The 16,862-nt window shown below is 43.8% G+C and overlaps 1 protein-coding gene across 6 annotated transcripts in view; it reads left to right on the forward strand.

The window, feature by feature from the left end:
- GALNTL6 (polypeptide N-acetylgalactosaminyltransferase like 6) overlaps window positions 1-16,862 on the forward strand; it is a gene marked incomplete at its 3' end in the record, with an annotated part of 1,719,480 nt that overhangs the window by 1,641,606 nt on the left and 61,012 nt on the right. For 5 of the 6 annotated variants that reach the window (XM_082402133.1, XM_082402132.1, XM_082402128.1 and 2 more), the window contains one exon: window positions 16,622-16,843. The exons of the other annotated variant lie outside the window; for it this stretch is intronic. In XM_082402133.1, the coding sequence (XP_082258259.1) occupies window positions 16,622-16,843 (222 nt within the window). The remainder of the gene's footprint in view (window positions 1-16,621; window positions 16,844-16,862) is intronic. 6 annotated transcript variants of the gene reach the window in all.

Raw genomic sequence — 16,862 nt, forward strand, 5'->3', positions numbered from 1 at the left:
CATCCCCTCCTTGGGATGGCACTCACTGTCCTTTACACAGAGGCGTGAATAGCCAAGTGGCTGAGTGGCAGAGGGGGGGAGACCCTTCACTGCGACAGGCTGTGTCATGAGCCACGCGCTCTGCAGAAGCCATTTCGGGCACCTCAGACTTCCCTGTGAATGCCAGTGTGTTTGGGGCAATCATGCCATTGGACCTGAGACCGGTGACATAACAGAGGCGCAGAATAGCCACCCCACGGCTAAACACACCAGCTGACGCAGCACGATGTGGTCCCCTCGGAACACGTGGCCGGGGCGTGTCCCCAGGAGGGCCCCTTGCAGAGCAGGACAGCCCTGCAGACCGTGGGTGGGGTCCTGGAGGCTTCCTCGGCTGCACAGGAGACAAAGCGGGACCCGACCCTCACCCTGAGTCTGTAAGGGATGCCCAAACTGGGGGATTGTATACTGTGTTCTGCCATTGACGTAAGATCGATAACTGTTCTTTTTTAAATTTCATCTTGCATGTCATGGCAACCACTGTCCAAATTTCAGGATAAGAGCTGTAAAGCCAAAGTCAAATCCCCATAATAATGGATTGTTAAAGGGGATGGAGATGAAACGTCCCGCGAGCAGAGCTGGGACTGTGTCTGTCCAATGCTCGCAACAAACTGGCGTGGCTGGGAGTCCTGGGGGAGCCCCAACAGGAGAAGAGGGCCAGGTAGGAACGAGCGAGCACAGAGAGCGACAAAGGACTGCGTTTGGGCTGCCGCAGTCAAACTGGGACGGTGCAGTGGAGCCAGAATGCAGACCAAGGTGCATACCTTTCCCTTACCCACTGCAGGGAAGCACTCGGGGGCTTTGAACAGGAAGTGCCAGGGTAAAAGTAGAACGGGTAAAATGGAAAGATCAACCAACAGGTAAATATTAAAGCAGAGAAAGACTAAAGAAAGTAACATTTTGAATGCAAGAAGCATCTGTAAAGAAAACTTCCCGGGAGATTTTCATTGATTTGCCACCCTGCGCAAGGATAGAGAGGTCAGATGTGACTGCAAAGTTTTCATCGCCGCATCTGAGACACTAAGGTACAGATACAGGGACGAGAGGAAGGGACGGATGCTGAGGCTGGACTTAGATAAGCTGGGTCATAAGGTCATAAGCCTGCACACAGGCTCAGGGAGAGCCAGACCTGGGAGACGTGCATGGACTTGCCGTGCAGAATTCTGAGAGCCCACAAAAGCCAGATTTTGCCAGATTTTCTTTACTAATCAATTTTCATTTTTGAAAAAAAAAAAAAAAATCCCATGCCAGGCACTGTGGAAGTATAAATGCTGAACAAGTTAAGCACAAATCTTAACTTCTCATAACTAACGGCGCCAACTGTGACAGTAAATCCACGCACCCCCACAATCTGTATATGACAATCAGAACGTCATGAGGGTGAGAAGAGTTAAGTAAAAACCAACAGACTCACTATGGAATGAGATCTGTATCTTACCTAGTTTACTTATAAACTTCTGTACAGAGATTATAATGGTATGGTTGGCATTATGATTTAACAGAAGAGAAAGCAGGTCTCCTGAATAACATATAGCATAATTTCACATACATAGTGATATATGTTCTATATTAACAAATGATATTTAAGGATCCTATAGACTACACTGTGATCCACATGCACATTACAGATATTTTGACTTTATATATTTACTTAGGGTTTCTTAGCAGAATACGGTGACCTTTGAAGATTTCCTATGGTTATTGTGCTTCGTGGGCACAAAGGTGCAATCTGAGGTCTGAGGGACAAGAGTTGCTTTGCCTCTGTCAGCTGTGAAATGACTTCCTAATGTATGTCCCAAGATGCCTTTCTCCCAGTGTCACATCCCTGGGGACATCCAGCCCTGCTGACCCCATAGATCATCTCAGACCCTCGGAGTTGGTGGGGGTAGAAGAAGGGGAGGGAGGAGGAGGGGGGGAAGGGGAGGGGAGAGGAGGGGGGAGGAGGAGGGGGAGGGGGAGGAGGGGGAGGAGGAGGGGGATCAAGGAGGGGGAGGGGGAGGGGGAGGGGGAGGAGGAGGGGAGGGGGAGGGGGAGGAGGAGGGGGAGGAGGAGGGGGAGGAGGAGGGGAGGAGGAGGGGGGAGGAGGAGGGGGAGGAGGAGGGGGGAGGAGGAGGGGAGGAGGAGGGGGAGGAGGAGGGGGAGGAGGAGGGGAGGGGGGAGGGGAGGGGGAGGGGGGGAGGGGAGGGGGAGGGGAGGAGGGGGAGGGGGAGGGGAGGAGGGGGAGGGGAGGGGAGGAGGGGGAGGAGGGGGGGAGGGGGGAGGAGGAGGGGGAGGAGGGCTTCCCAGTCGAAGCCAGACCACCCCAAGTCGATCAGCGAGTGATCCTCACTGTGCAACATGGTGTCGGCTACCCTGCCTGGAGTAGATGCAACAGAAAATAATATCTGACATATGCAGATATGTCCCTTGTTTATCTCAGAAAAATATATCAGTTGAGGGAAAGCATGAACAAAACCAAAAGGACTAGTTTGATGTCAGAAAATGAAATCGCCAAGAAGGCAATCAAGTGTGGTGATGAATGGGAAATCGACTCTCCCACAAAGTGACCTCTCCCCCCTCGTGACTGTAAATCAGTTGATTCTCACGAAGCTGCCCAGCAAATAGAGCTGCAGCACCACTACCTTGGCCGCCAACAGCAGCCAGCACTTCGTCCAACTTCTCTGAAAGCTGCAGGATTCAGAGGCTTTGTTTGAAACTGTCCTTGGGTTTGGGGACACGGTGGCCTATCATGGGCTTTCCCCCAAAGAGCAGAAGATAATGAATTCTTCCCAAAAGACAGCTTTCATAAATGGCTAGGACTTCTGTGCAGATGCAATTCCTCTCAAAACAATAACTATTTCAAATTCTTCCTCACAGTGTAACCAAAAGGGCAATAAATCTGTCCAGTACTCGTGGCAAGAACTAAAGATGATTCACCTACTGCTATCATGTATTTCTTTCCCCTCCCGGCCATATTTTAAAATATAATATCTCCTATTTAGATGGAACTTTTTAAATTTATTTTTTATTGAGGTAAAACTGATTTACAACATTATATAAGTTTCGTGTGTACAGCATTATATTTCTACTTTTGTATTCACTACAGTGCTCACCACCAAAAATTTAGTTTTCATCAATCACCATGCAGTTGGTCCCTTTTACTCATTTTGCCCCCATTTCCCCTCTGTAACCACTACTCTGTTCTCTGAGTCTACGTGTTTGTTTTTCTTTGGTTTGGCTTGTTCATTTATTTCGTTTTTTGTATGTCTGTTTGTTTTGTACATTCCACATATGAGTAAAATCACACAGTGTTTGTCTATCTCTGTCTGTCTTGTTTCACTTAGCATAATAACTTTAAGGTCCATCCATGTGACAAAGGGCAAAATTTCATCTTTTTATGGCTAAGTAATATTCCATTGTGTATATATACTGTATCTTTTTTATCCATTCATCTGTTGATAGTCACTTACCTTGTTCTGTATCTTGGCTATTGTAAATAATGCTGCAATGAACATAAGGGTGCATATATTTTTTCGAATTAGTGTTTTCATATTCTTCGGAAAAATACCCAGAAGAGGGATAAGCTGGATCCTACTGTAGTTTTATTTTTAATTTTTTGAGGAATCTCCATATTGAACTTTTTATTTAAAAATTCAAGCATCTTCCATAAATAATATTTCATCATTTTTCCTGTTAGCCTCCCTAAAAATCAATCATAACTTTATTATGTGACAATAATGGTTCAATAAATCATTGAGATTTGATGAGTCCATTGTGGGTTATGAAGATAAATGTCATCTCTAGCCACAAAGAAGGCTCAGGCTGCAGAAATTCTTCAATAAATATTTATCAAGTGCCCACCATGTGCCAGGCGGAAATGCATAGAGCTTGCCCCATATCCTAAACCAAGAGCATTGGACCTTTCAGTTAAATCAAGCCTCCCCTTTGTAACAGAATGTCACCTCACCCAAAGACATTCCCCACTAGAGATAAGTTTCTGCCTGTACAGCACTCATACTAACCTTCAGTGATGTCCCTTTTTCTACCTCTTGTTTTGCATGTGAGGAAAATAAGGAAAAGTAAAACTATTCCATCTGCCAAGGACCTAGGGAGATGAGATGGGAAAACGTGAAACACACATGTGTTCCCCACGGCTTGACCCTCACTTGCTCCCTTAATTCCTACCCCAATGGTCTGAGAATTTTAAGTATTCACGTTTTTTAGCTGTTCATTTAACAAAAAACAACAGAATCACACTTTGTCTGTAAAATGCTTAAACAATATGGAGGTAAAGCATAGAATTTTCATACCAAACATAGACACCGAAAAAGAAAGTGAAGTAGCAAATCACTGACGGGTACAGTCTCTTACCATTTGAAAGTTTCGTGAACAAAATACGCGAGGTAAAGAAAACATTACTTTAAAATTCAGCAATTTCCCACCAAGCTTCTCAAAACTAACTTTTAGTTTGGTCTTCTTCTTATTTCCTCTACGTACTTTTCGCCAAAACTCCCACAAGTCTGTCATAATCTCCATAACCAAAAATGCAACTCTTGCAAGAGGGAGTAGCCCTGGCTGCTTTATGACTCTGCCTTTTGGGACCTCAACTGGACGATGAAATCGCAGGAGCTCCTGGCTGAGAGGGACCCATTCAGGGGAATTAGCTTCTTACCCTGAGATGTGTAAATGCAGAGTGACGCTGCTGGAGGCCTCTGCTGTGTCATTTCCATTCTAATCACCCTTGTTTCCAGTTGTTTATTAGTTCATGGCAAGAATTCCATCTCCAACTACAATTCCAGCCCAAGCACGTTTCCTTTCTAATGTCATTTGAGGTGGAGAAAACAGTTCCACTTGCTACTCTATAAACTGAGAAATGGTCAGAAACCAATGCGCGGCTTTGTGGTGTCCGGATGCTCTTGGTGTTCTAATTTTGAAAATGGTTTATAAAAATAAAATTTCACAGATTGCCTAAACTTTGAACAGATGTAGTTTTCAACTTAAGAACCCTGTGTGAGCTGTTAAAAACATAAAGATTTTTTTTTTGCCTTTTTTGAAAGTATGGAAACTAAAACAGGGTCTTCTAATAACAGATAGAACAATGCTTCAGCACCATTTAGTTCCATCACAATTTGTTGGACTGCTTGCTGTGTGTGTTCTTGTGGAGGAACAAAACACTAGATATTCTCCTTGGCTGATGGTTAGAAGATGCTGGTTGTGACATATGTACATGATATGCGATATATATAGCAAATGTATCAATAATCATCATCCACAAATGAGATCACACTGTCCTCTGCACTCAGGTTGTGACAGCAGGAGACACCATGGGCTTGACTGCCAGGTGAACGCCCTTCCGATCATCCCCAGGTGTCTCTAGACGCCCCCAGAGTCTTCCTCTGCGTGCTCACATACCTGTTTGTCAGAGGAAGTCCCCACTCTGCATCGCGCAAGATCTGCCCTCTGCCTTGCGCTCCCGCTTGCCTCTGCCCACCCCCCCCCCCACTGTAAAGTCATTGGAGAAGCCACACCACCACCATCATTCCCAGTAACAGCATCAACTTCTAGCTTGTGGTGTTGCCTCTGGAGGAACCAGCGCTTCGGTCCTCAACGTGCCAGAACTTGTTTGGGTCCTGGATAGACTCGGACAGGCTGGCCATCATCTAGCTGTGGGCCATGCGTCCTCACTGGAACACAGAGACCTCTCTTTCTATCGGGATCCCTTCAACAATTCCCACAACAACTGGTTATCTCCACTTTCTCATAATTTCTTTTTAGGTCATGAAAAATAATTCCATCATGTTCTGACCCTCAATCTCAGTCAAATATGGTCTTAAGGGATGAGAAAAATAAGACAAAACAAAACAGAAAGCATGTGTTTTTTTTTGCGCTATCATCCTGTTTTTGCTTCTGAGGCTAGGTCATAAAAGGCATTGCAGCTTCCACCTTGATCTCTTGGATGGCTGGTTTTGGGGGAAGCCTGCCACCATGTCATGACATGGAAACTCACGCAGCCCTGTAAAGAGGCCCATATGGAGGAAACTGAGTCCTCCTACCAATAGCAAGCACCGGTTTGCCAGACACGTGAGGGAGCCACTTTGGAAGATCTTCCAGCCCCCTTTGAGGCTTAAGATGACTGGTTCGTCAGCCAAAATCCAACTGAAACTCATGAGAAATACAAGCCACATTGCCTAGCCAAACCACTCCCAAGTTCCTGACCCACAGAAACTATGAAAGATAAAAAGAGAGCACCTCTGTTTACAACATGGTTTACTGAATATTTTAAGCCCACTGTTGAGACCTGCTGCTCAAGAAAAAGATGCTTTTTAAAATATTATTGCTCATTGACAATGCACCTGGTCATCCAAGAGCTCTGATGGAGACGAACAATGAGATTAATGTTGTTTTCATGCCTGCTAACACAACGTTCATTCTATGGCCCATGGATCAAGGAGTAATTTCTACTTTCAAGTCTTATTATTTAAGAAAAACATTTCCTAAGGCTATAGCTGCCATAGATGGTGATTCCTCTGATAGATCTGGGCAAAGTAAATGGAAAACTTTCTGGAAAGAATTCACCATTCTAGTTGCCATTAAGAACATTCATGATTCATGGGAAGAGGTCAAAATATCAGTATTAAAAAGGAGTTTGAAAGAAGTTGATTCCAACCTTCAGGGATGACTTTGAGGGGTTCAAGACTTCAGCGGAGGAAGTAGGGGGAGATGTGGTAGAAATAGAAAGACAACTAGAATTAGAAGTGGAGCCTGAAGATGTGATTGAATTGCTGCACTTTCATGATAAAACTTGAACGGATGAGGAATTGCTTCTTGGGGATGAGCAAAGAAAGTAGTTTCTTAAGATGGAATCTATTCCTGGTGAAGATGCTGGGAAGATTGTTGAAATGACAACAAAGGATTTATAAAATGACATAAACTCAGCTGATAAAGCAGCGGCAGGGTTTGAGAAGATTGACTCCAGTTTTGAAGGAAGTTCTACTGTGGGTAAAATGCTATCCAACAGCATGTCATGCTACAGAGAAATCATCTGTGAAAGGAAGAGTCAATCGATGTGGCAGACTCCACTGTTGTTTATTTTAAGGAACTGTCACAGCTACCCCAGCCTTCAGCAACCACTGCCCTGATCAGTCAGCAGCCATCAACATCGAGGCAAGACCCTCCACCAGCCAAAAGGTTATGACTTGCTGAAGGCTCAGATGATGATTAGCATTTTTTAGCAAAAAAGTATTTTTAATTAAGGTATGTACATTGTTTTTTATACATAATGCTATTGCACACTTAATAGACTACAGTATAGTGTAAATAATAACTTTATGGTATAGTATAAAGTATAGCATAGTATAGTATATACTATAGTGTAAATAATAACTTTACACTATAGTATAGTGTAAACATAACTTTTATATGAACTGAGAAATCAAAAAATTCATGTGACTCATTTTATTGTGATAGTTGCTTCTTTGTGGTGGTCTGGACCAAACCTGCAATATTTCAGAATTACGTTTGTTAAATTCTTCCAATCCAAGAGAATGGAATATCTGTCCATTTATTTGTGTCTTCTTCAGTTTCTTTCATTAATATCTTACAGTTTTCGACATGCAGGTCTTGGTTAAATTTATTCCTAGGTATTTTATTCTTTTGATGCAATTGTAAATGAGATTCTTTTTAAATTTCTCTTTCTGATAGGTCATTATTAGTGTATAGAAATGCAACAGACTTTTGTGTATTGATTTTGTATCCTGCAACTTTACTGAATTTGTGTATTAGTTCGAACAGTTTTTTAATTGAGTCTTCAGGATTTTATATATGTAGTATCATGTCATCTGCAAATAGTGACAGTTTTACTTCTTCCTTTCCAATCTGGATTTCTTTTCCTTATCTAATTGCTGTGGCTAGCACTTCCAATACTATGTCGAATAAAAGTGATGAGAGTGGGAATCCTTGTCTTGCTCCTGATCTTAAAAGAAATCCTTTCAGCTTTTCACTGTTGAGTATGATATTGGCTGTGGGCTTGTCATATATAGCCTTTATTATGTTGAGGAACATTCCCTTTATACCCACTTTGCTGAGAGGCTTTATTATAAGTGTATGTTAAATTTATCAAATTCTTTTTCTGCATCTATTGAGATGATCATATGATTTTTTTATCCTTTATTTTGTTATGTGGTGTATCACACTGACAATTTGCAAATGTTGAACGATCCCTGCATTCCTGGAACAAATCCCATTTGATCATGGTATATGATCCTTTGACTGTATTACTGATTTTGGTTTGCTAATATTTTGTTGAGGAATTTTGCATCTATGTTCATCAGGGATGTCAGTCTGTAATTCTTCTTTTCCTGTGGCATCCTTGTCTGGTTTTGGTATCGGGGTAATGCTGGCCTCGTAAAATGAGTTTGGAAGAGTTCCTTTCTATTTTTTGGGCGAGTTTGAGAAAAATTGGTACCAATTCTTCTTTGAATAATTGGTGGAATTCACCAGTGAAGCCACTGGTCCTGGACTTTTGCTTGTTGGAATGTTTTTGATTACCCGTTCCATCTCCTTACTAGTAATCAGTCTGTTCAGATTTTCTATTTCATCATGGTTCAGTGTTGGTAGATTATACATTTCTAGAAATTTATCAGTTTATTCTAGGTTGTCCAATTTGCTGGCATATAATTTTTCATAGTAGTCTCTTATGATCTTTTGTATTTCTGTGTTGCCCATCAACACATAAATGGATAAACAAATTGTGGTCTATCCATATGTAGTCTATAAAATATAATAAAAAGTAGTACACGCAACTACGTGGGTGAACCTCAAAATAATCACACTTGGTGAAAGAAGCCAGACAAAAAGCACGTATTTTATGATTATATTTAAAATTCTAGAAAATGCAAACCAAATTATAGTGATGAAAAGTAGATCAGTGTATAACACCAAGAGTGACCCTTAATGTAAACTGTGGACTTTGTGTGATTATAGTGTGTTCCTGTAATACATGCCCCACTCTGTGGGGATATGGATAGTGGGAGAGGCTATGCGTCTCTGGGGGCAGGGCACATGTGGGAAATCTCTGCCCCTGCCCCTCAACTTTCCTGTGAACCAAAAACTGCTCTGAAGACATAAAGTCTTAATCAAAAAAAATTTTAATAGATCAGTGATTGCCTGGGGATGGTAGAAGTGCCCAAGAAAGGAGATGGGAAGAGAGATTTCAAAGAGGCATATGGAAATGATTGGAGGTGATGGATATGTTCGTTATCTTGATTGCAATGATGGTTTCAGTAATACACACACATGTCAAAGTATACCAAATTGTACACTTTAAACACAGGTAGTTTATTGCCTGTCAATTATTCCTCAATAAAACCATTTTTAAATTAGGTTTACGTGCATTTTTAATAAGATATGTAGTTAAATAATTTGGGGAGTTATTTTTTGTTTGTTCTATATCTAAAGCCTACATCAAATGCTATCAGAAACACTACCATAAATATCCAAAATATTCGGCCAAAAAATATAATAGAGATATAATTAAATTATATCAAAACAGCCAAGAGCATGTAACCACTTGCAGACAGCCTGCACAGCCCTGGGGAAGAAGAGAGAGGAAATTGCCTGTCAGAGAAGCCTCTTTTTAGGACTAGATTAGCCATCCTCTCCTCATGCTGAAGACATCCCACTGACTTCAAAGAGTCTCTAGATCAGAGAAAAATAGCGCTGGGGTAAATAATTGAGTTGAGGCTCTCTGAAAAAGATCCTCATTTGAGCTGTAGCCATGATGACATGTATCACATCATCAGTGATAAGAGGGCTTTGGGGCGGGACTCAGGAGCTACTGAAGTGCTCTTAAGCTGCAAAGAGGAGAAAAGAAATGCATTTCAATCAAAGCAGAAGTTTCAGAGTCATGGGAGAGTGGCGCGATTCCTTGCTGGAGAAGTGACTCTGACAAATACACACCTTGCTGGTGAGACTGGCTTTGCTGGTTATCAGAAGTTTCTGGAAAAACCACCGGAAAAAATGACAGCTGAAGAAAGAGAAATCTATTACTCAAGCCACCTTAATACAATAGCTTAACATTGACTCAAGCGCAACGTGTGCATTGGGGTCACACCAGTGGGCACGTAGGATTGCACCCGCCACAAAGAAGCAGAAACACACGACTGAGGTGAGGTGGCCCAGGTAGTTCACATGCACGAGAATGACCCACTCAGCTCTCAGATAATAGAAATATCTACCTTCTTCATGCTTTATGATGAAGACGATCAGTCAAAGCTGAAATCTGTTCTTATGACTGAGGTAGCAAAGTGATGAAGTGTTCCTGGTAAAATATCAATTCAAAGACCCGATGAGTATTAGAATTAAGGAAAGATGTAGCACTGGAGAATGCACTGAAAATGACTTGAATTCTAAAGATCTCTACTACAGGGGTGAATGTGTTAAGTGAGTTAATAATTATTTGGGCAACACAGAGAAGGGAGACGTTAATACCACTTTGGGTTGAAGAGGGGGGGCTTGTTGTTACACAAGGAACCACAGGGGGTGACATAAAAACAGAGGAGGCTCTCAATGTCACGTGCACAGAGGTGCTCAGCACAACAATTTTTACTTCATTTGTCATTCAAGAAGTACAAAGGTCTGCAGCTTTTGAAAACACAGAAATAGAGAAATCCTTCATTTGTTTCCTACACCAGAAAATAAATGTATTCCTCAGCCACAGGAGCTACCTTCCTCTGTTACAGAAGTCCCATGCTGGGTACAACCCTAGCGGGTGAAAACCTCTTGGACCCACCTTGAATGGGACTGAAGCCTCTCCCCCACCTCCCCTTTGTCCACACTACGCTAGGAGCCGGGATGGAGCTCAGCCCAGACGTGCAGGGACAGAGGTCTTCACCTACTTATTTTCAGACTGAGTTCAACCAACAGTGAGCCATAAATTGTCAGTTCCAGCCACGTGGCACCCTCACCTCTAGCTACCCATTAGCACTCATGTTGTCATGAGCCCGTGGCTGCCCCCCTCCCCCTGCTTGCTTCACAGATGGAGGGCCAGCAGGACACCCCACCCCCGTTAGAGACAGAAAAGCAGTGGGACCGGGAAGCATATTTAGGTCAACTGTGCGTCATAGCAGGCTTCTCTGCAGAGAGCTTGAAGCTTCTCTGGAATGATTTCCACCGAAGCAAAGCATTCACTCTATACTGGCAACAGCATCAAAACATGCCAGCCTCTGCATGTACGGCCACTTAATCAATTCAAAAACATCCATGCAGCATATGTTGTATGCCTATTATGGACGTCGGGAGTAGGGTTGCCAGATTCAGCAAATAAAAATACAGGGCGCCCAGTTAAATTTGAATTCTGGATAAATTCTTTAGTATAAGTAGGTTCCCTGCATAAAAAGATAAAATGAGACAAAATTTTTAAGAGTTTATCTAAGCAAAAATCAATTCAAATTAGTCAGCGCCAGACAGGAAGTGGTGAGAAATGCTCCACCCACAGGAGCTGGGGAAAGACTTACACGGATCAGAGAAAAAGCAGAAGCAAAGGAAGGAAATCATTGATGGGCTGTAGCTGAAAGCTGGTTGGCTGGTTGTGATGGGCTGGCCTTAGGTTTTTTGTTTTGTTTTTTTAATTTATTTATTTTTGGCTGCGTTGGGTCTTCGTTGTTGCACGTGGGCTTTCTCTAGTTGTGGCGAGCAGGGGCTACTCTTCATTGTGGTGCGTGGGCTTCTCACTGCAGTGGCTTCTCTTGTTGCAGAGCACGGGCTCTAGGCACGCGGGATTCAGTGGTTGTGGCACGCGGGCTCAGTAGCTGTGTCTCGCGGGCTCTAGAGTGCAGGCTCAGTAGTTATGGCACACGGGCCTAGTTGCTCCGCGGCATGTGGGATCTTCCCGGACCAGGGCTCGAACCTGTGTCCCCTGCACTGGCAGGCAGATTCTTAACCACTGTGCAACCTGGGAAGCCCCTGGCCTTAGGTTTTGATCTTGTAACCTGGAGGCGTTTACAAACTACATTTCGGTTTGCTTACACAGGCCAGCAAGGCATTTGAGCCACCTCAGTCCAGTGGCCTCCTTGTTTCATTAACAAGGAGTGGCAATGACCAGAGCAGATCTCCTGAGCAGAGTTCCGTGGAGGAGAATAAAACTGGAGAGGACAGTTAGGGACCTACTGTGGAATGTCTTCAACAGCAGGCAACCAACCAGTATGCGACCAAAAGTTGGGTGGCCGTAATTCAAGAACCAGCTGTTTAATTTCTTTTAGGGGAATGACCTTTGTTTAGCAAAACACCTGGAAAGGACTTGTTGGTTATGGAAAGGTAAGCCTCAGCGTCTGGCCAGGAGAAGCAGAGACAGATAGTGAGAAAGCTGACTTACTCGGCATGAAAAGGAAGAAGGAATGACATATTCTGGTACAGCCCTGCAGAAGAGGCATAAGAGGGAAATTCTGAGGGCAGCACATGTCAGGAGGCCAAAGGACAGGGAGGAAATTTTGTCCAGGCAGAAATTCTCTACAGGAGCTAAAGAATATGAAGGAAGTCAGAGCTTCCATCTTCCTGAAATCAGCTTCGTCTCTGCCACTGCCCTCACATCTTCCAAGTCTAGGCCTCGCTGATCTACCCGAGACGTGTTCGAGAGGTGAGGAACAGTGGGTGTGTGACCCACTCAGCTCGGCATGACCGAGGTAGCGAGCAAGGCCGGGCAGGATGCCAGCAGGAAAGAAGGAACGATCCCCGAACAGGACATCGAAGTGAAGGATGAACGTGTGAACCCACATCCCTGGGAAGCCACACAAATCTTAAGGAAGACAGGAATGTGTCATTTGGGGTTAATGCAGTTTCATTTAAGTCTCAAAAACCAGGAATCCCAGCTAACACCTAGCTCCACATATATAAGGCAACTTTTATACCCAACTCCTGATAGTTGGGGAAAGAATGATTGCATGTATAGATCTCCCAGTGTCCGTACTTCCTTCTTTCTTTCCTCTTCATAACTAATTATTAACATCTTAGCACCATCACCAACGTTTATTCAATCTCAGGAGAGATGGGCCAACTCAGATTGATTTCCTTTTCTCTTTGTTACCATCTCGGGCAAGATGTGTTATTGGGAGGTCAGTTTCACGATTCTGTTCCTGTGCACCCAGCGATGACTGTTTAAGTGAGAAATACTGCTTTGCTCCTACCCTGTCACCTCCATGTATTTGAGTGTATAGGTACATGTGTTCCTGTATGTGATTGTTCTATTTCCTGCAGTGGGTGGATTTATTCTACAATCTATGAAAGACCAATGAAATGCTTCTTGCAACTGCTTATAGCATTTCTCAGCTGAGGTTCCAATGGTTTCCCCAAAACTAAGTACTGATACATAATGACAGTGGCAGATTCACATAGTGTATTGTTATTTCTGGAACAATGCCTTCAGAATGATATTATTTGGCCAGTCGCCTGGACTGCTCTAGACTGTCCCTTGACTATAATAATTGACACTTCAGAAAGTTTCCTCCTGGAGGCAAACTCCATTCAGAGAACAGAGCATCTGCAGTGGAGGATGTCTGATGAGTCATCAGAACATTAAAACGGTCAGGATTCACATGTATGTCAAAATGTTCATGTAACACTCCTCGCTGGAGAGACACTGGCAGTTAGTTTTTGCAATTATTGTGCTGGTTCTCTTTCCCCATCTCCTGAAAGCTACCGCAAAAGGGCTCGATGATTTGACATTCATTATCCCTGGAGTATGTCTATGATCTTCCTGCTTTCCTTGGAGCGTTTGGGAAATCAGAAAACCTAACCTTCAGTCAAGTATTTCGATTTGAACAGGACGTGATAAGGCAAAAGCTACCTGCTTGGTTCCCAGGTTAACTACCCTGCAGCTTCCCTGATGTTGCTGACAATCTTCCAACTTGCCATCTCCTGCCTCTTTCACTTATTCACGTCATCTATTCTGGCAAACATTCATCCTGACCCTTGCAGTCATTTCCAATTGAACGCATCTGAACTGGTCAGTTCCTCTTTGAGTTTTCACAATAATTCCTATTTCTATTTCAAAAACCCAAAGCAACAAATATCTACCCTTTAGCAACAGTGCTTTTTAAAATATTGTTTTTATTTCTGTGCCTTTATCAATAGATACATGCACACGCTAGGAATTTCTTCATATTCATTTTATAAATGGTCTTTTCTTAACTCCACAATCAGCATGCCCAGATGAGCACACACATGTGCTAGGGCCTTTCAATTTAAAACAAAACCCAAAACACTATCTATCCCTAACTTCACAGCATTTATAGTCTAAAAGTGCTTATTTACCCAAGTCAAATAGATTTCTTAGTGACAAATCTTTCTTGCAAGCTATCAAAAATTTTAAGGCATGTCTCCACTTAATAAATCACTTTCTCATTATTCCTGGGTAATTTACCTCTGCTCTTTGCCTCTGCTTTTTGCTATTTTCTTACCTTTATTCATTTTTGTTTATGAGAGAAGCACAACGTAGGTGAAAATTAAATATTTTCACTTTACATAATAATTGGAATACAGGAGAAAGGTTGAAACTACAGCCAAAAATCTAATTTGGATACAAATAAAGTTTTAATATTATCAACCAATTTTTTTCCCATTCTATCTTTGGGCCTTGTTGCTAACCATAAAAACTGTCCAAGGACAAATGATGACAGAGCGCATTTCATCCCGAACATTTGTCAGAATGAAAGGTAAACGGCAAAGTGATACTGAAGACTCATACTTGGACGTTACGTGTGCATGTGGTACCCGGTGCCAGGACAGAGCAGGAACCTCCAAATATCACATTTCCTTTTCTTTCTCCAAACAAATGGGGCAGCTCAGAGTCTGTGGCGAGGGCTAGACTATAACAAAACAACGTCGACTCTGATCATCTGTCAAAGCAAACTGGAGTCAGAGAAAAGAAGGTGTTCTGGGCCAGGCAATGCCAGTGGGATGGCAGACAGCACAGTGATAGCAAATAATAATAACCCCTCAGAGAACAATCCTTACACTCTCCACGTCAGGAATCTTAGAAAGGAAGGAACACAGAGGCAACCAAGAAATCAGAGTAGTCTTCATGGCACTGTGTCTTCTCTGCATCTTGCTGATTAACTGAGCCCTACATGTGCTAACCAAGGAGTCCACGGGGGATGAGGTGGGAGAGGCCCCCCGGGGACGCTGGAGGTAGGGGTGATGGGGAAAAAAGAAAAGGGTACAATTCCACTAGGAATAGGGTATCTGGAGACTCTGTCTTCAAATCCAGCAGACCTCTAGGCACAGTTTCAGGCCCTATTTAGGATTCCGTAGCAATTTTTAAGACAAAGCAATTTTCCTAAACACCCCTAGTTTTTACTTTAGTCACTCGTATCTGGGTGTATCTGGGTCTTATTCGAGTTCCCAGCCGTTCTGCTCATTTTACCTTCTAAGTGCAAATGAGAGGCTGGAAAGGGTCAATATTCACACCAGCTGGGGGCTTAAGATAAGGAATTTGAACACAAAACAACAAGAACTAGAGCTTGTGGGACACCCGCCTATGAAGCTGGGGCATCAGAACTGATGCCCCAGACACGGCAGTGTTCTCTCTACCGCTCAGCACCGAGGGGTGACGGAGTGTCAGAGGACACCTCATGGTAGCCACGGCCCTTCTCCAAGACCACAGAACAAGTCATTTCGCCCACGGCCAAGCCCCACACCCAGGCGTTCTGTCTTCCAATGCTGCGCTATTATTATTCTACTAGGTACAATAGCTCTAATAGCCATAGTGCCTATTGTAAGCCAGGTACTAGTCGAAGCCCCTGACAGGTGTTACTTTACTTAACCTTACAACCACTCCCCTGATGGAGGGACATACTGCTATGTGGACCTTCTTCAGGCGAGGAATCTGAGGCCCAGAGTGTGTAAGTTACTCGCTCAGTCTCAAAGCTGGGGAAAGGGCTGAGCTTCCTACCCTCAACACCCACACTCCTTGCCCCTAAGGAGCGTGCGTGTCTCCCTGCCCCCTCCCCCCATGGCTCCAACTGCAGAGAAGACTGGCCCCCTGGTGCTCCTTAGCCCGACTTCACCGTGCAGTGAATTGCTAAATTCTCCTGGGCATCTGGTGGCACACAGCGTCACCAGAACACAAAGTCTTGAATTGAGTAACACTGGGCTCTCTCGCTGTAACTGGGAGAATAACAGCTTGTTTGCCCTCATTCTTTCCAAGCTCCCTCACTGTTCCTCGAAAGGGTTTAAGCAATTTGATGCCTAAGAACGATGTCATCAGCTCCAGGCCCAGCTCCTGTAGTTCTACGTGAAAAACAAAGAATTTGTCACCGTGAAATAACAGGAGGGACGAGAAAGCAGAGAGGATTGCAAGCTGGGTTTGTTTTTTTTTTTTTACTGGCTCTGATGAATTCTCTAATTGGCAGTTGGACCCCGTGTCAGAAGCAGAAATGTGCGCAAGGCCTCGGGCTAATCATCTCACACCCCTCGCAGTTAGGAAAACTCCTAACGAGAGCTGCCTGAGGTTGTCTGATTTCTTTTCTTTTTTTTTTTTTGTCCATTTGGAGGGCAACTAAAATCCGCCTTTGCGGGCACAAGCCAATAACTGACCCTCTTTTCTGCTGCACAGAACCTGAAGCGGGTGGCGGAGACCTGGATGGATGAGTTTGCCGAGTACATTTACCAGCGGCGCCCGGAGTACAGGCACCTGTCCACGGGGGACCTCTCCGCCCAGAAGGAGCTGCGCAGACAGCTCAAGTGCAAGGACTTCAAGTGGTTCATGGCGGCGGTGGCCTGGGACGTGCCCAAGTACTACCCTCCAGTGGAGCCCCTACCCGCAGCCTGGGGGGAGGTGAGGCGCCCCCTGGGGG

The sequence above is a fragment of the Balaenoptera borealis genome (genome assembly GCF_965194805.1).
Source record: "Balaenoptera borealis genome assembly, chromosome: 8".
NCBI classification, from domain to species: domain Eukaryota; kingdom Metazoa; phylum Chordata; class Mammalia; order Artiodactyla; family Balaenopteridae; genus Balaenoptera; species Balaenoptera borealis.